This window comes from Nannospalax galili, unplaced genomic scaffold (assembly GCF_000622305.1).
Source record: "Nannospalax galili isolate Female #2095 unplaced genomic scaffold, S.galili_v1.0 scaffold132, whole genome shotgun sequence".
Taxonomy (NCBI): Eukaryota; Metazoa; Chordata; class Mammalia; order Rodentia; family Spalacidae; genus Nannospalax; species Nannospalax galili.
The window spans coordinates 137,710-157,196 of NW_008332644.1; the positions used below are offsets into that span (position 1 = coordinate 137,710).

General features: G+C 41.2%; 1 protein-coding gene across 1 annotated transcript in view; it reads left to right on the plus strand.

Moving 5' to 3' along the window:
- The first annotated feature begins 13,144 nt into the window (after positions 1 to 13,144).
- Positions 13,145 to 19,487, plus strand: part of Gars (glycyl-tRNA synthetase) — a 61,959-nt gene continuing 55,616 nt past the window's right edge. Inside the window, exon 1 of the mRNA XM_008827517.3 lies at positions 13,145 to 13,375. Coding sequence (XP_008825739.1) covers positions 13,187 to 13,375 — 189 coding nt within the window. The 5' untranslated portion in view covers positions 13,145 to 13,186. The remainder of the gene's footprint in view (positions 13,376 to 19,487) is intronic.

Sequence of the window (19,487 nt, forward strand, 5' to 3'; positions counted from 1 at the left end):
ACTGCCCCAGTATAGACCTAGGGAACTGTTGGATGGAAATGCTGGCCAGAGTGGGACAGAATATCTGCAGTCCAGCATATTGTGCAACTTTTATTTATTTCATCATTCTTTACTTCAGAGTAGAACTCCATTGTGTAAATGTACCACATTTTTGTCATCCACTGGCCAGTTGAGGGACACTTAGGTTGCTTCCATCTCTTAGCTATTGTGAAAAGAGCAGCAACAAACATGCATGTACAAGTGTCTCTGCAATAGTGGTATCATTTGTTCTGTTGATCTTAGCCAGTCAGACTGGGGTAAGATGAAAAGTTAAGGTGGTTTTTATTTTCATTTTCCTAAACACTAACAATATTAAGCACTTTTTAAAATGTTTCTATACTCATTTTAATTTCTTCTTTACAGGACTCTCTGTTAAGATTTTTAGCCAATCTTTTAATTAGGTCATTTGCTTTCTTGATTCTTTGTTTTCTGAATAATTTATATATTCTGGATGTTAAACCTCTGTCAGATATGTTTCCGGTGAAGATTCTCTCCCACTCTGTAGGATTTCTCTTCATTTTCTTGGTTGTTTCTTTTGCTGTAGAGAGGTTTTTACCTTAATGAGGTCCCCCTTGTTGATTATTGACCAAAATTCCTGAGAAACTGATGTTTGGTTTAGAAAATCCTTTCCTACACATATATCTTGTAGGTTACTAACAGTATTTTCTTCTTATAGTTTCAGGGTTTCCAGTTTCATATTGGGGTCTTTGATCCATTTGGAGTTGATTTTTGTGCAAGGTGAAAGATAAGGATCTAGTTTCATTTTTCTACAGGTAGAGATTAAGCTTTACCAGTACCATTTGTTGAAGATGCTGTCTTTCTTCCAGTGTATTTTCTTGGCACCTTTGTCAAATGTCAGGTGGCTGAAATTATGTTTACTCATCTTTGGGTCTCCAATTATTTTCCATTCATTAATGTGTCTATTTTGTACCAGTACCATGCTGTTTTTATGACTATAGCTCTGTAGTATAGTTTGAAATCTAGTATAGCAATCCCCCAGCATTGTTTTTGTGCTCAGGGTTGCTCTGGCTATCCCAGTCTTTCATGCTTCCATAAAAATTTTAAGATTTTTTTTCTAATTTTGTGAAGTATGGCATGGGGATTTTGATTGGCATTGCATTGAATCTATATATTGTTTGGGGTAGGATGGTCCATTTCACAATATTAATTCTTCCAATCCATGAGCATTGGAGGTCCTTCGACTTCTGGTCTCTTCCCCAATATCTTTCTTTAAAAATTTAAAATTTTCATTGTAGAGCTCTTTGATGTCTTTGTCAAGTTTTTTTCTGATATATTTTTGAGGCTATTGTGAATGAGAGGGTTTCCCTGTACTCTCTCTCTCTCTCTCTCTCTCTCTCTCTCTCTCTCTCTCTCTCTCTCTCCAATTGCTTGCTATTGATATGTAGAAAGGCTACTGGTTTTTGTAGGTTTATTTTGTAATCCGTCAGTTTGCAGAAAGTGTTAACCAATTCTAGGAATTTCTAGTGGAATTTTTGTGATTTCTTATGTATAGTATCATATCATCTGCAAAAAGGGATAATTTGACCTCTTCTTTTCCAATTCATACTCCTTTAATTTCCTTCTCATCTTTTTGCAGACAAGAGCTACAAAACTCTAGCAAGAGTTTCAAGCACTATATTAAAAAGGAGTGGAGATAGTTTTCAGCTTTGTCTGGTACCTGATTTTAGTGGAAATGCTTCCAGTTTTTTATTTCCATTTGGAATGATGTTGGCTGTGGGTTTGTTGTATATAGATTTAAATATGTAGAGGTATGTTCCTTCCAGTCCAGTTCCCTTTAGGACTTTTATAACGAATGCATGCTGAATTTTGTCAAAGGCCTTTTATGCATCTATTGGTACTATCATTTGATTTTTGTCTTTGAGTTCCTTTATATGATTTATTATGTTTACTGACTTATGTATATTGAACCATCCTTTCATCTCTGCAATAAGGTTTACTTTATCGTGGTGGATGATCTTTTCAATGTGTGTCTGTATGCAGTTTACATGTATTTCATTGAGAATTTTTTTTAATCTATGTTCATTAAGGATATGGAAATATAGTTTTCTTTTTGGTTTTGATATTGGAGTGAAGCTGGCTTCATAGAAGGGATTTTGGAGTTCTCCTTCTGTTTCTATCTTTTTGAATAATTTAACAATATTTGTTGTAGATCCTCTGATAGAATTCCGCTGTAAATCCATTTGGGCCTTGGCTTTTTTAGTCAGGAGATTTTTTGTATTACTGTTTCAATTTCCTTCTATGTTATGGGTCTCTTTAAACTGTTGATCTCCTCTGTACCTTTGGTGATTTCCATGCTGTTTGCCTATCCATCCAATTCATTTAGGTTTTAAAAATTAATTGAGTGTAGGTTTTTAAAGTATTCCCTTATAATGCTCTGGATCTTTTGTGTGTCTGTTGTGACATTTCGCTTTTCATCTCTGATTTTTTTTATTTGGATTTGCTATTTCTTTCTTTTGATTAACTGGGCTAAGAGTCTGTCAATCTTGTTTAGCATTTCAAAGAAACAGATTTTAGATTCATTGAGTCTTTGTATTGTTATCTTTGGTTCTATTTCGTTAATTTCTGCTCTAATTTTTGTTATTTCTTCTTGTCTTTTGTTCTTTCTGTCTTGTCTAAGTTTGTGCTTAATTTGTTCTTGCCTTTCCAGAGTCTTGAGTTGCAATGTTAAGTTGCTTGTTTGTGCTCTTTCTGATTTTTTAATGTATGCACTTACAGCTGTAAACTTCCTCTTAGACCCTTTAAAGTGTCCCAGAGGTTTTGTCGTATTATTCATTTCATTTATTTTCAGGAATACTTTTATTTCTTTTGTAATTTCTTCTTTGAACTATTTATCATCCAGAAGTGTGTTGTTTAATCTCCATGAGTTGGTGTATTTAGTAGGGCTTCTTTTGGTGTTGATTTTTAAAGTTTTATTGTGTTGTGGTCTGACAGAATGCAAGAAATTATTTAAAATTTTTTGAAGTTGTTGAGGTTTGTTTCTTGCCCAAGTATATGGTTGAATTTAGATAAAGTTCCGTGGGGTGCTGAATAGTAAATGTATTCTTCGGTACTTGGTTAGAATATTTAGTAAATGTCTGTTAGGTCCATTTGATGTATGGTATTTAATTCAGATGCCTCCCTGTTTATTCTTTGCCTGGTTCACCAGTATAATGGAGACAGTGGCGTACCGAAGTCCCCTACTATTACTGAGTGGGGTTAATCTGTGTCTTAAAGTTCTGTAGTGTTGTGTTTATGAATTTGGGTGCACCAAAGTTTGGCACATATATGTTCATGATTGTAATGTCTTCTTGGTTAATTGCTCCTTTGGTCAGACTGAAGTGACCCTCTTAATCTATTCTGATTAGTTTTACTTTGAAGTATATTTTGTCAGATATTATAATTGCAACCACTGTTTGTTTCTTAGTGCCATTTGTTTAGAATATTCTTTTCCATCCTTTCATATTAAAGTAGTGCCTGCCATTGAAGGTGAGATGGGTTTCTTCCAGACAACAAAAAGATGGATTTTGTTTCTTAATCCATTCAACTATCCTGTGTCTTTTGACTGTTCAGTCCATTGATACTTAAAGTTATTATTGAAAGATATGTATTGATTGCCATCATTTTAATTTGTTTGCATTTTTGGTCTCATTTTGTGTTTCCACAATTATACCTTCATTTAGTTCCTTTCTGTTGCCCCTGGGCTATAGCTATTCCTTTTTTCCATTCTTTGTATTGCTTTAAGTATTCTCTGAAGAGCTGGTTTTGTGGACATGAATTCTTTCAGTGTATGCATGTTGTGGAAGATTGTTCTTTCCCCTTCAACCATAATAGACATTTTTGCTGAGTAAAGTATTCTGGGCTGGTATCTGTGGTCATTTAGAACTGGAAATACTTTGATCCAGACTCTTCTGGCTTTCATGATTTTCATTGATAAGTCAGCTGTAATTCTGGTGGGCTTTCCTTTATATGTGAGTTGTTCTTCTTTTGCAGTTTTCAGTATTCTCTCTTTTTCTGTACATTTAGTGTTTTTACTCTGATAAACTGTGGGGCGTTTCATTTCTGGTCCTGTCTATTTGGTGTTCTAAGTGTTTCTTGTATTTTTATGGACATGTCTTCCCTTAATTTTGGGAAATTTTGTTCTACAATCCTGTTTAAGCTCTGGTCAATACCATTATCCTGAAATTCTTCTCCTTCTTCTATGCCTATGATGTGTAAATTTGATCTTTTCATGGTGACCAATATTTCCTGCATATTCCATTTCTATGTTTTTAAATTATTTTCATACTCTTTGCTTGAGTTTTCCAATTCTTCAGCTTTATCATTCTGTCTTGATATTCTGTTTTCCATTTTATTCATTCTGTTAGTGATACTTTCTCCTGTTTCAAATTGGCTTATTGAGTTTTTCATTTCCTTCTTCATTAGAACCCGAGTTTTCTTCAGTATTTCTATCTCTTTTGGGAACTCAGTGAGAAGTTTATCCCTGTCTTCCTTTAGTTCTTTGATTTATTTCTTTTTGTATTCTTTAAGTTCTTTGAATCCTTTGATTGTGTTTATGTTTGTTCTTTTAAATTCTGTGGCCTGGGTTATCTCTAAGGAGTTCTCCTTGTAGCACTCTTCTACACCACTGGTGGTGTTTGGTGGGAGCATATTTAATTTTCCATGCTATTATTTTTCTGTTGTGTTATTGGCATGTGGATTTATTTTGTTGTCTGTGATTCTGGTGTAAAACTCAAGCCTTCCTTTATTGAGTTTAAGTCTGCTTCTGTATGTATTATTGGTGTACTTTGGGTTGTTTTCTTATTGGGTATGTAAAGCTTGTTGGTCTAGGCTTCGGGTTCTCTCTTTGGTTTTATATTGGAAAGATTAAATGACTTCAGTCCAGCATATTCTGTGTAGGAGAGGGCTGAAAGATTCTAGGAGTCAGGGAGGAGGTGCATGACCATATAGAAATAGAATCATACAGGTTCCTGGGTCCCTTCTCATATGAACTTACAGCAATGGTGTCAGCATGCACAAGACCCATGCAAACTCAAGCAGACAAAAACCCAGCACAGAACTGTGGAAATGGACAGCAGGTCCAAATCTTAGTCGAGGAATTTTTGGCAGCTGATTACTGCTGGTTGAGGAAGAGCTGATCTTAAAAGGAGATACTCTAGATAAGCTAACTAGACCTCAGTAGATGAACTTGCACTGAGGGACAACTGGGGACACTAATTTGACATGATAGGCCTTAAAACAAATTATAGAATGTACTAATTCCAGTCAGGGGAGGCCATAAGAGGGGACCAATGGGTAAGGGGGCATAAAGATGACTAACACGTTCTGTATAAAATACACAAAAATTTAATAAAAAATATTTTTAAAAGAAGTATGTTTAGCTAGGCGAGGTGGTGCACACCTTTAATCCCAGCACTTGGGAGGCAGAGGCAGGCAGATCTCTATGAGTTCAAGGCCACCCTGGTCTACATAGTGAGTTCCAGGACAGCTAGGGCTACAGAGAGACCCTGTCTCAAAAAGACCAAAAAAAAAGAAATATGTTTGACCATTTTTATCCCACTATTGAGGGCAGAACAGATAAACAAAACTTAAGCATTTAGTGTTGCAATGAACAGTGCTGAACAGACAAATTCTTAGACAATTTTCCTACTGTTTTTCTTTTATTTACCAACTCCTGCCACAATTTCTAATCACCAAATGATGATGACAAATGTAACCACAGTGAGTGGCTTCCTCCTCCTGAGGTTCTCTGACAACCTGGGTCTACAGATCCTACATGCTTTGTTCTTCTTGGTGATATACCTGTTGGGCTTGGCAGGTAACTTCATCATCATCACCATCATGCTAGACCTGCAGCTCCAATCTCCAATGTGTTATTTCCTGAAGCACCTTTCCCTTCTTGACCTCTCATTCCTGTCTGTCACTGTCCCCCAATTCCCTGACTGGCAGTGGATACATTTCCTATGATCAGAGGTGGCCATTCTCACAGTGATGTCCTATGACCACTATATGGCCATCTGCCTCCCACTATAAGGTCATCATGAGTTCCAAAACATGAAGGTGGGCTGTGACAGCTGTGTGGCTAAGCAGAGGAATCCCAGGAACCTTGTACACAGCAACTACATTCTATATCAGATTCTGTGGGGCCAAAATAATCCACCAGTTCTTCTGTGATATCCCCCAGTTCTTCAAGCTCTCCTGCTCCAATGATTACCTTGGAGTGAATAAAGTGATTGCTTTCATGGTTATGATGAGAACTGCCTGTTTTGCTTCCATTTGCCTCTCCCATGTCCAAATATTCTCCACAGTCCTCAGAATACTCTCTGCAGAAGTCAGTCTAAAGCCTTCTCCACCTGCCTGCCCCATATCTTTGTGGTCTCATTTTATCTCTCCACCATAGCCTTTGAATATCTAAAACCAACCTCAGACTCAACAACTGCTCTAGACCTCACGCTTTCTATGTTTAACACAGTACTACCCCCAGCACTCAACCCTGTTATCTACAGTCTGAGGAATCAGGCCATAAAGAGGGTTGTAAAGAAGTTACTGGTAGGTGGAGAATTCAATGTGAAAAAATCATTTTTACTCTGTTGTTAGTGGCTGGCAACTTTATACAGGAGGAATGTTTCTGGTCATTTGGAAACCTTCAATTTTCAATATTAGTGTTAACTTTGTAAAAGCAAGAACATTTTTCTACAAATATGCTGTCCATTATATGGCCACTGTCGTTACAGTAATTCTGATTTCTTCTATAAGTCACTGTAATTATTTTTGTTATTTCAATTTAATGCAAGAGAAAACATATAGTCTAGTGTCAAAGGCCCTGTAGCTCCTAACACACACTGCAAGCACATGATCACTTGCTTGGGCACAGCAACAATGCACCCACATGCTTTGGTAATTCGAGCATTTGCAATATTACATGAATAAGAATGAATTCGGACACCATTTCCTATATATATTGGTCACTATAATCAGTTTCAAATGTCTATTTCAATTTGTATCTCTATATAAATGTCTTTTTGAAATCTCATAATTCTGTGCCATTACTATTCACATCAATAGTTTAATCATAATAATTCTCTTCATTGCATTTTACATAATATTATTGATACAATGACACATTTAACACTTCAATTTTTTTCTTTTTCTTTTTTTTTTTTTCTTTTTCGGTCTTTTTGAGACAGAGTTTCCCTATAGCTCCAACTGGCCTGGAATTTGCTATGTAGAGCAAGCTGGCCTTGAACTCACAGAAATCTGCACGCCTCTGCCTCCTGGAGGCATTAAAGGCATGCACCACCACGACTGGCTCAAAATTTTTATTGTGTACCATTTATTTTCACTTTTTATTCTTGCACATCAGGGTGAAAGCTGAATTTCTTTTTTTCATAATTCCAATTGGTTTGCTGAACTAACTTGTACAGAATTTTCATCTGTCTTTTCAATTTAACAGTTGGTTTCCAGTTGTTCTGAGTCTTTGGACATGCCTATGAAAGATGCCTGACAGGTCTCTTTGTTACATTTCATCAGATTTTATTATTTCATGTACCAAATATTTGTAGAGAGCCTCTGAGGTTTCAGGTGACCGGAAGAACAAAAATATGAGAATTGTGAATATTTTTCAGAGTAATAATATTTCACCTTCCTAATATTTTTAAATGTTCAAGGTTCTAAAATAGTAACCAGATTTCTTTTTGTTTTTATTTTTCCTATATCTATTTAAATGTTCATATTTCTTAGCATTTAATTTTCTATAAAGTGTACATAATTATTATAACTCTGTATTTTATAGTGGTAAAACAATTTCCTCATCAACTCTTTATTTCAATTTTTTATTTCTTTTAGCATGTGTGGCTACAAAGCCTAACAAATCAATGTTACCAAATATACCCATGGAAGCTGGGAAAATGACTCAGTGTATATAGAGCTTGCACCAAAAGCTCAAAGACACAAGGTGGGATCCCCAGCACCCATGTAAAAATGCTGAAAACCAAATATGTTAGCAGGAGTGATTCCTGTGTCATGGGGGGGGGAACCTCAGAAACGAGGATCCTATGAGCTCACTAGCCAGTCTTGTAGGAGTATTGAGTCAAGGCCCAGGTTCTGTGAGACCCTGTTTAAAAAATAAAGTAGACAGCAACAAATGAAGACAACAGATGAGATCTCAGCCTCTGGGATCTGTATGTACACTCAGGCATGTGTAACTGCAGGCATGTGCACACAAAAGACACACCACACACACACACACACACACACACACTGCTATAGCTATAAACATCTATCATCAAAGTCTATCCATTACTAGAAAATTCATTATTCTGCATAAAACATTATGTTGTGCCTTTTGAGTTTCATAATCACACCAAGTTTCAACACAATTTCTGAAATATTCTATTGGCCTGTTTTTTCTTTATTAATATTGTTATCTCAATGATTCATACATGTATATGATGTAATCTGATTGCTCTCCCCACCACCGTTTCTTATCTCCCTCCCATACTTGTTAACTGCTTCCCTCATGGCTACCAAATGCTTTCCCAGGTCCATCACTTCTTTGTTGTTGTTTGTATTGGTTTTGGTTTTTTTGAGACAGGGTCTCCCAGCCCAGTCCAGTCAAACCCAGCCCAGTATCGATTACAGGTGTGTGGGCATACCTACATGGATGCCCAGCCCAACCCAGCCCCTTACCAATACAGGTGTGTGGGAACATCTAAATGGATGCCCACCCCAGGCCAACCCAGCCCCTTATCAATGCAGGTGTGTGGGAACATCTACATGGATGCCCACCCCAGGCCAGCCCAGCCCCTCATCAATGCAGGTGTGTGGGAACATCTACATGGATGCCCAACCCAGCTCAGCCCTGTCCAGCCAAACCTGGCCCAGCATCAATTACAGGTGTTTTTAGAAGCTGGCTTGTGGGGAACTGCTTCCCTCTACTGGACAGAGTGACATCAGCTCTTCATAAGTTTACATAGTTAGAGAAAGAAGAGGTCAAAAGGCCAGCAAGCCCAGGTCCCCTCATTGTTCAGATGGGGAAACTGAAGCTGGAAAGGAGAAAGATATTAAGGTCACATAAGAGTTGGAGTAAGGTCTGGGGCTAGAACTGGACCCTTCCCTTTCATAACTTGGACTGGGAATCATCCCTTAGAATCATTCAAGTGTAGCCAGGCTTAGAAGCCAGGCCTTCATGCCAGAGAGGACAGCACACACCTTAGTCTCAGGACACACTGGGGAAGGAGAGGGCATGAAGGAGATGGTCATCTAATTCCTAGTGGAGATAGCAGAAAGATGGCAGCTTCTGACCCAAATGAGTGTAAGCAGGACCAGCAGATCAGTCAGTCCATTCACTGAGGACAACTTCCCACTCTGCCTACCTCCAAACTCCCAGGAAGTCACATGTAAACAGATCTTTTGTAAGTCCATCTTTCTATCTTCTCCCTCCTTATCCTGTGTCCTAGGTGGTGTTTTGGTGGTTCTTACCTCCTTCATCACACATTGTGATAACCTGAGTGCCTCCATTTTGCATAAAGTTACCATCTTAATGAACTCCCTGAAAGTCAGTTCCAGGAAGGATTAGCCATAGAAAATGCCCCCATCAAAACCAGAAATATTTCAGTTAATGTTTTGTGGATTTTGTAACTGCTTGCCTAAAGCTTATCTGGCTTCTCTAAATTGCCTGCTTGCATACCTGCAGGAACGAACACATTTTTCTTGTAAAATTTTGTAAAAACACTTGGTCCATCAGGATACGGTTTTTGCCTTTAAAAGCTTTACTTTTGAATAATGTGGTTATTAAATAATTTTTAAAAATAAAAAATATATAAAAAGCTTTACTTTCCTCTAAGTCGAGGCTGTACTCTCTAAATCCCAACCCAGAGAGTATAGTTGATGACAAGCTAAATAAAATTCAGCTAATTTGGAACACCTGGAGTCTGAGTGGTCCTTCCCAGTGGTTTTGTAACAGTGTGGCCCATGATGGTCTTCCTGTTTCAGGTATTATTGGGTCTTTGCTAAATGTTGTGACAACCTATCCAAAAAGTTTTTTAAATTATTTTTTAAATTTTTAAATACTTCATTTATTATTTTTATTTGTATGAGTATATGGCTGCATGTATGTAAGTGCACCCATGTAATGCAATGCCCACAGAGGTTAGAAGAGGGTGTTGGATCCCCTGGAACTGGATTACAGATGGTTGTAAGCTGCCACATGGGTGCTAGGAATCAAACCCAAGTCTGTTGCAACAGCAGCCAGTGCTCTAAACCACTGCATCATTTTTCCATCCCCTTCAAAAAAATCAATTTTTTAAAGTAATGTTTAGGTTAACATACAAAGTAATGGGTTTCGTCACGGCATCTTCATGCATGTGTGACATTATACTTGTTCCTCTCCCTAACATCCTCCCTACTCTTTCTCCATGTCCTCTCCCTACCTCTAGCTTGTTCCCTTTCTTCCCTACAGCTCCCAACTTTCCAAGTATTTCATTACCCTCTCTTTTTCCATCTCCCTTAAGATCTTTTCCTCTCCTCTCATAATCCCTTTTTTAGTTTCATGACTTACAAACACACATATATAAACACGTGCGCGCGCACACACACACACACACACACACACACACACACTCACACAAATTTTCATTTAGGCTCCATACAAGAAGAGAAAACATGCAGTATTTGTCTTTACATGTCTGACTTTACTTAACATAATAATTGTGAATGAGAATTCCTCAAAAGCAGCAGCTGTGTTTACAAAGCTGATTGACTGATTGGAACTTCCGGGATTGTAGAGAAGTTGAACTGTTGCAGTTCCAGAGGCAAATTACCTTGGGCCACCTTTAGCCCCTTAATAGCATTTATTGCTGTCCTCCGTACAAAACCTAACATCTTCTGTGACTCTCAAGTAAATCATTTGGATTATACAAACAGAACATTAGCTTTCCTTTGGAATGTAGTAATTTAGCAGATCACTAACTTCCATGTTGGAACATGAAATTTGGATGACCTAAATCTGGGTTCCTGGGCCATGGTCACTCATATTTGGCTCCAGAATACACTCTCTCTTATCCCCTTGGAGCTGAAAGCTACGTTTTTGTGTTGACAAGTTGCATCCATTTTCCTGGAAATGCCTGACTGATTCTTGGGTCATACTTCAGCTCCGGTGCTGAAGACCGACTTGCTTATAAATGTGGTGGACATAGAGACAGCATTGTGATCATTTTTAGTGCCCTATAAATTACAGACTCTGAATGGAAGGCAAATGAGGGAGGAGTTCAGCTTCTCCACCTTGAGGCCATTGCTCCACCTTGAGGCCATTGACTAGCCCAGAGGAAACAGCTTGGACTGAAGGGCTTGATACAAGTTCCAGTCAAGCTAAACACTGACACACAGTCTCTCCCAAAATAAGTCAAGGCCACAGCTACTTAAAATATATCATTTGAACTACGTTGGCTTCAGCCAAAGGCTGGCTCTTCCCAGAAGAGCCCACGTCTTCACTCTCTCCCTCCCTCAGGTGCTCCTCTATCCTGAAGCTGCTCCAGGATGTTACTCCTCTGTCTTGAGTAAACACAGCTCCACTAAGCTTTTGCTTTTCAGTTCCCACAACCTGCCAGCCTCCTGGCCTCTGCCTGTTACTGGACTTAAAAGTCCAGCTGCCTAATGCTCAAAGGCCAATATTCAAGAATTAGCAGAGAAGAATCAGGTTCATTCAAGAGTGGGTGATCTTAAGAGGACAGAGGTGAAACCAAAGAATGAGTTAACTGTTCCTAGTACCATTGAAGCTGGTGAACTCGTGAATGGTTAAGGTGCTCCCACCACCAACTGAAGCTGGTAAACATGTTAAGGTGCTCCCACCACCACTGAAGCTGGTGAATGGTTAAGATGCTCCCAGCACCACTGAAGCTGGTGAATGAATCAAGGTGGTCCCAGCACCGCTGAAGTTGGTGAATGGCTTAAGGTGCTCCCCGTACTAGGAAGTCTATTTGTCATTGCTTCCATTTTTGTCTAACTTCCTTATGCCTCACTCCTCAAACAATTAATCAATAGTCTGCCTCACCTGAAAATAAGAATAAGGGAAAGCATCGAAGGACACTAGTCATAGAGCCTCCTAATCAATTATCTTTAAGTTTTTAGGAACACCTGTGGACAGCATCAAAACTGGGTCAAGAGACTTGATTATGCCAAGAATTAATGACCATCCCAGGGCCTGACTGTAACTATAATTAGACTCCCCATTCAAGCTTTCTGTGATCCTGGCAAGACGAAATTTGGAAGTCCACCTTCTGCCTTCTGGGTGGCTGTCAATAAAGCCCTTTCTTTTACTGTCACTCTTGACACATAAGTCATCGGATTCACAGGCGGCAGTGGAAGTGGACTTTTTATCATTACAGACACGCTACTACCTCAAAGATTCTCTCTTGGGGGATTCAGGGAAACAAAGGACTTCATTTGGCCCACCTGCCCATTACCTAGCTACCTGGGCCTGCTACCTGTGAGATGCCCACCAGCTTGCCAACATCACCTACCTATAGAACCTAAAATGCATTTCCCGCGAACTTTGTGCTGAGCTCCTCTGGCTTCTTCATGTGTGGGCTTTCCAATAAAGACACCTTCTTTGCCTCAATAGCTTGGCTTTCAAATTAACTGCCCTGTCCTGGGTTGAAAAACAACCCCAATGCCCGTTAAAAGTCTGAGCTTAAGCAATTTTCTTTTTCTATTTTTGAGACAGGCTCTCACTATGTAACCTAGGATGGCCTTCAACCCTGGACCCTCCTGCCTCAGCCTCCCAAGTTCTGGCATTACGGACGTGCACTCCCACGCCCGGTTTATATTAAGTCTGGGACCGTTTGATTTGGCGTTTACATATTCTAAGTCGTGCGTTCAAGCTGGGCAGGCCCACGATCGGCAGGCGCGGGTCTGGGTCTGCATGCTCAGCCTTGTGCCCTTGAGCGATTCTTGACCGGGTTCTGAACAAACCCTAAACTGAGCTAGCCTCAGCAGACGCTTCCAGGTTCCCGGCTGAATCTGTGGTCACCGATGCAGCGCCTAGGCGCCTCTGCGCGCGCCGCACAGACGACGCGACGATGACGTCACGCGCCACGCCGAGCGGCGCGCGCCGTTTCCGTAGCCGCCCTCGGGACCGCCCAGGCCTTGGTTCATGCCCTCTCCTCTCCAGGTGTTGCTCAGGGCCGTCCGCTCGGCGCTGCCGCTGCTGCCTTCGCCCCGGCTGCCCACCCGGCCCCTTAGCGCCCCGACCGCGCGGCCCGCTGCGGCCGCCGCCTCCCGAAGCAGCATGGACGGCACGGAGGAGGTGCTGGCCCCGCTGCGGCTCGCCGTGCGCCAGCAGGTACCGGCTCCCGCCCGCGCCTGCATCCCTCACTCCTCGGTTCTCCCCATCCTTAGTCCAGGGCCGCCTGCGAGGGCCCGGTCCGGGTTCTTCGTGCTCTGGGGGTTGGGGATGCTTGGGAAGAGCCTCTTTCTCCTCCCCTGCAGAATTAGGGCCGGTACACGGCGGTGGAGAGGGGTCGGACTTTTCCTCCCCTTAGCAAGGGTGGCAGTTCGTGATCCCCCGCTCCTGTTACTTCTTTTGGCCCCTGGAACTCGCGAGTTTTCGGTCTCGCATCGTAAAATTGGCAACTGGGTGGGAATGAGCCCCTTGGTGGAGTCGCCGCCCTCGGCATAGAACACCTTGAAAGTGCTTATTGCGGAAAGGGAGCTTCTTAGCCGGAGACCTGGGGGTTTATTAAAGCCCCTCTTTTTCTGGAGCACCTAATGGGGATCAGACTCGAGAGAGGGCAAGGAGATTGTTTCAGACGATGCCCACGTCCACTTAGAGCCAAAGCTTTCATAGGGCGCCAGGGATTCATGACCTACTAGGCGTAGACACCAAACGAGTTTCTCCTGGGCTGGCGCCTGATGCAATCATTTGCCTCTGCTAAGGAAGGTGGAATCCCGTCTCGGAAGTAATTAATTGGCGCAGAACCGCCAGATTCAGAAAATTCTGCCACTTTGCCATCTTCACTTCTGGTTTGAGCCTGACTCAGTTAATAGGCTTTCATTTGGAGGTCACCATGGGCTTCGCCTTTTAATTCTTTTTTATTGTGTTCTTTTTTATTCTTTTTTACTATGTGTTCTATCATTCTGTCTCTGGCCAGCCACCCTCCACTCCTCAAATCAAATTAGGTGTGGTTCCCTTTTTTTTGCCGTAATTTTTAACTTTTAAAAATATCTTTCCTTAGGAAGAATACTTCCAATCTGGAAAAAAACACATACCCCAAACCCCTCCCTCTGCCACGTTAGCCTGGAACTGCAGCGCTTATTATCCATCTGCAGTAAGACTGGGTCTAGTTAACTGTAGGAAGTTTCGGTCAAGGAACAGCTTTGCTCTCCTGCTACTTTGTGTGTATACTTTATGTACTTTGTTACATTGTGTAGTTTGATTTCTTTTTGTACGTTATGGTATTTTCTAAGTAGTTGAATTAATTTAAATAAGTTAATCGGGATTCTTTTATAATTTTCCAGAAGCACACATACACTGATTAATTGCCTGGGAAATTGAATCATAATGAGTCCAGATGGAAGGAGTTTGAAGAGCATCTAGTTGAACTTTTTTTTTTTTTTCCTATGGGGAAATGTGACACAAATTCCCATTGTGAGGCTTGTGCAGGTGAAGACTTAGAAAATGGTACTTTTCAGGTATTTAATGACTGTTCTTAGTGGTGCCTGTTTCATATGTTTGCTAATCTAGAAAATGAATGAAGCAAGCCTGTCACTTTAAGAAGATATCCAATAGTATCTGTACCCCAAAATAAAATTCAAACCTTTATGACACTAAAATTTTGGAAAAGTTGTATCTGTTAACTCTGAGCTTTGCAGTTTAATAATACTTAATTTTTGGATGAGGTTGAGTGGTGATATTAACAGTTTTTCATATTGTATAAAAATTAGTTAATATTTGGAAGGTCTATTTACTTCCAGAGAAACAGAATGTGTTGTGAAAACAAGCATTCCTAGAGATCTACTCAGACTAGAAGATACTTTCATGGCGTTTATGTTACAGAGTACTAAAACACAGTTGCTGAGTTAGAAACAACTTTTTGTCATGTGTCATTGTGTGGCCTCACACTTGAGATCCTTCTCTCAGAGATAGGGTTCCATATATTCCAAGCTAGCCTCAAACTCACCATGTAGTGGAAATGACCTTGAACCTCCTCCCTCTACCTCCCAAGTGCTGGGATTACAGTTTAGATTGAACTCAAGGGTTCCTACATGCTAGCCAAGCATGCTGCTAACTGAGCTGTGTCCTTAATCCTTTGATATCACTAAAGAATGGTGGGTTTTTTACATTATTTTTTTTTCTCTGTATATGTGTGTGCACATGCTTGCCATAAGCTCATTTGGAGGTCAGAGGACAATTTGCAGGATTTTTTTTTTTAACATACTATTTTGTGTGTGCATGCACTTTCCACAGTGCACGTGTCAGGGTCTTGTGGGAGTTGTTCTCTCTTTGGGTCCTTGGGCACAGGCCTCTTTTGTAATCACGTTTAAGAAACTACTGCTAGTCGGAGTTTTTTTGTTTTGGTTTGCTTTTGAGATGCTGGAACTTGCCTCTGCCTCCCAAGTGCTGGGATCAAAGATGTGTGCCACCACACCTGGCTATTTAAATTTTCTTAAGATTTTTTTTTTTATTATATTTCATTTAGTGTAAGGGGGTGTTGTGTATGGGTGCCATGGGCTGAGTAGAGGACAACTTTTGGGAGTTGGTTGTCTCCTTCCACCAGGTCCTCAGGCTTGGTGGGAAACCCTTTTATTGCTGAGCATCCCCCTAACCCTGTTCGTTGTTGTTGTTGTTATTGTTTAATTCTGAATTAAATTTCTTTAAAAATATTTCCATTTCACTTTGTAATATAAATGGTCCTCTACTTAAAATGAGGTTGTGTCCTGATAAATCCATTATATGTTGAAAATAGGGTAAGTTGAAACAGCCTAATGCATATAACTTACCAAAGAACATGTAGCTTAGCAACCCTGGAGGCTGGTTCACCCTTCTGATTGTCTGACTGGGAGCTGTGGCTTGCTGCTGCCCAGCATCACAAGAGTAAAGCATGCCTGCCCTCAAAATTCAAAATGCATTTCCTACTGAGTATGTTTCTGTACCATCATACAGTTGAAAGATTGCAAGTTGAATCTTCTTAAGTCCTGAACTGGCTGTTCAAAAGTAGTTCATAGAAAAGTCCTTGTGGTCCTCAGTGACTTTTACTCATAAACAGGATCCTGAAAGGCTGAAGAGGTGACTCAGTCAGTAGAGCGCTTACCATGCAGGCATGAGAACCTGAGTTCCATCATGAGTACCTGCGTAAAACAGGGTGTAGTGCCACATGCTTACGATTTCAGTGCTGGTGTGGTGGGGACAGGTGAATCCCAGGACCCCCACTCCTGAGGAAGGATGCCTGAGATTCACCTCTAGCCCCCACATGATGCTCATGTGTGCACGCAGATACATAGGGGGCTCTCAGTCTACAGAGTTTAGAGCACCTTTGTTAGGAAGGCAGAATGAGAGTTGTCTGAAGACAGGTTTGGCTGCTTCTCCAGCAGTCCTTGAGGGCTGGCTCTCTTCTCCTCAGCCCCATTTCCTTTACAGCCAACCAGCTTCTCTCACTGTCTTCACGTCTCCTTTTTCCATGCTCTCTGTCCATTTCACTATTTCTTTGGCCTTCACCACTGCCCTTGCCTAGTACCCAAAAGCTTCTCTGCTGTGGGTACCACATTTTATCTGTTCTCAGCATCTCTGTGCATACAAGTCTTATGGGGGTGACTGACCTAACCTAGAGATTGGGAGGAGCTAGTAGAGCAATGTGGTGAGGTTCCAGTGGCACTGTCTGGACTTAGGGACCACGCTGAAATGATTTAGATGAATGTGACTTGATGCTCCAATACAGTAACTGCTGTGGAGAAAAAGGGAGTTTTTTGGTTTTTTTCTTAAAGCTGAGGTGGAACTTGGGGCTGGAGAGGTGGCGTAACAATTAAGAGCACTGGCTGCTCTTCCAGAGGACTCAGGTTCAGTTCCCAGCACCCACATGGTAACTCCAGTTACAAGGGATCCAACAGCCTTTTCTGACCTCTGTGGGCATTATAGGACATGAATGCACTCACATAAATGCAGGCAAAACACTCATTTAAAAAAAAAAAAAAGTTGAGCTGGAGCTTAATAATTGTCAATATAAGAAAAGGTTTTGAAGTTGCTAGGTGGGCTTTCCTGAATTCCTGCCTCTGTGTGTGTGTGGGGGGGGCATGTGTTCCATCTATGGTATGGAGGTTAGTGCTAAGCATGCTGCCCACTGCACCCAGTAAGCTCTTAGTGGATGTTAGGGGGGGGGGGCATGTGTTCCATCTATGGTATGGAGGTTAGTGTAAAGTGCTAAGCATGCTGCCCACTGCACCCAGTAAGCTCTTAGTGGATGTTAGTGTCATTCTGAACTGATTGTCACTTACTGGAATGCTGGTTCAGCAAACTATTGCTGACATGGTGCTCACCTATTTTCCTACAATGGTTAGTTTTGAACCTGTGTGTGAAGATTAATGTCTTCTGAATTTGGGAAGGTGATGGAAAAGCCTTTCAAAGTAATTTCTTGAGTTCTGTAAATGATAGCTTACTGTCTCATCAGTAATACTGATAGCTAACTGGATAATGTGCACTCCACCATTCACATTATCTGTCCCTTCTTTAGGGGGTGGGCAGTGAAACTTGGTTCTTAGTTGTGGGAAGACTTTAGCATGAGGAACCTTGAGTTTTTCTCGGCTTTGATTTTCTGAGCCAAGAGTGCCTGTTAAAATTCTTGCTTAATCTACAAAGGGCAAATGAAAGGTTTATGAAGTTTTGTCAGTAGTTATAAAGCACTGGAGGTCTAAGATGAACTCAATAATCCTAGCGAGAACCTTCTAGCCACCAAACACCTCACTCACAAAGTCCAGGAAATGATTCCTTGTTTTTCTTGGCCAGCTCTGTCTCATGAATCTATCTGAAGGACTTCTGAGGAAGATCCCTCAGAGTGATGCTCTCCAATGGCCGTTCTTTGTAATCATGAAGTTCAGAGGTCTGTTTCATATCAGCTTCATTCGGTCTAGAGTATCTCAATGCTTTTGTTTTCAGGATTGATTACTGTAAGTTGATATTTTACTCCATTACTCAGAATAAACATAACTTTCCCTTTCTCGCTGCGCTGGAGAAATGCTGAACTTGCCATGGAAACAGCACCCTCACAGAACTTTCATGAAGGCTGACCTTTGCTTGAATATATGTGTCTAATTCTGTGCCTTAAAAGACCAAAAGTGACTGAGAGCAATGTGTTTTACACTCTTCCCACCTGTTTTCCTGTGGCCTTGCTTGCCATTGCCCCCTGAGAAATTCCTGGAGATGATGATGTCGAGGAGCCCACACTTGACACTGTGGGGCAATGCTTATTGAAGAGGACTTGCTTCCAGCATTCAGAAAGAACTGTGACCACTTCTGTGAAACAGAGCCTCTTGCAGTTCGTGCATAGGAGAGGTGTTCTGGCATGGGAGGGACCAAAGGAGTGGAGAGTTGGCCAGTAGGTAGTACACACTTCCAAGTACCCGGCATGGTGCTGGGATGGGGTGATGACAGTCAACAGATGCTTGAGTGGACTAGTCAGAGAGCGCCTGTCTGGAAATTCATACCAACAAAAAGGTCAGTACATTGACTGCAGATACTGTAAGGAAGAAAATGGAGTGTAGTTAGAGTGTGATCGGGAATGTTACTTTAGCTAGAGAGATCAGGGCAGCAGAAGACCGTGCTGGAGACTAGAGGAGTCCCTGGTAGTGCAGCTTTCAGCCATGTCAGACTCAGTGTCTCCTTTTACATCAACTAAGTGAGTATTCCTTATTGTTCTTAATGAAATTCATATAGAGTATCAAGCAAAATTAATTGTTTAAATAATTTATTTCTTGCTGTATAGACCTTGGAACTTGAAGTCTTCCTCAGCTTCCCAAGCACTAGACTACTGATGAACGCCAGCATGCCTTGTTGATCCATGTGGGGTCTCTCCCTCTCCTCGCGGGTCGTTGGCCACCGGTCCACGAGGACAAGGGGAGCAGAAGCGACGAGCGGGGTCAGGATGGCCAGTGAGCACTGACGGAAGAAAGCCCTTCCAGGGAGGCAGGTTCAACGATGCAAACAGCTCCAGACTCAATGAGACAGCTCTAGATTCAGTGAAACAGCTCCATTTATTCAGTGGGAGAACTGGGGAAAATATAGTGTGGAGGCAGTAGCCAAAGCCTCAGCTGATAGGTGCTCATAGTATGCTTTATTTACATGTGGTAGTGGGTCCTATCGTCCGACTACCAGGCAATGCATGATTATCATATAGAAAAAACCTGGGGGTAGTTTTTACTCCAGGTAACTATGCCAAAGGTCATGTTCCAAATAAGGTCAGGCATCC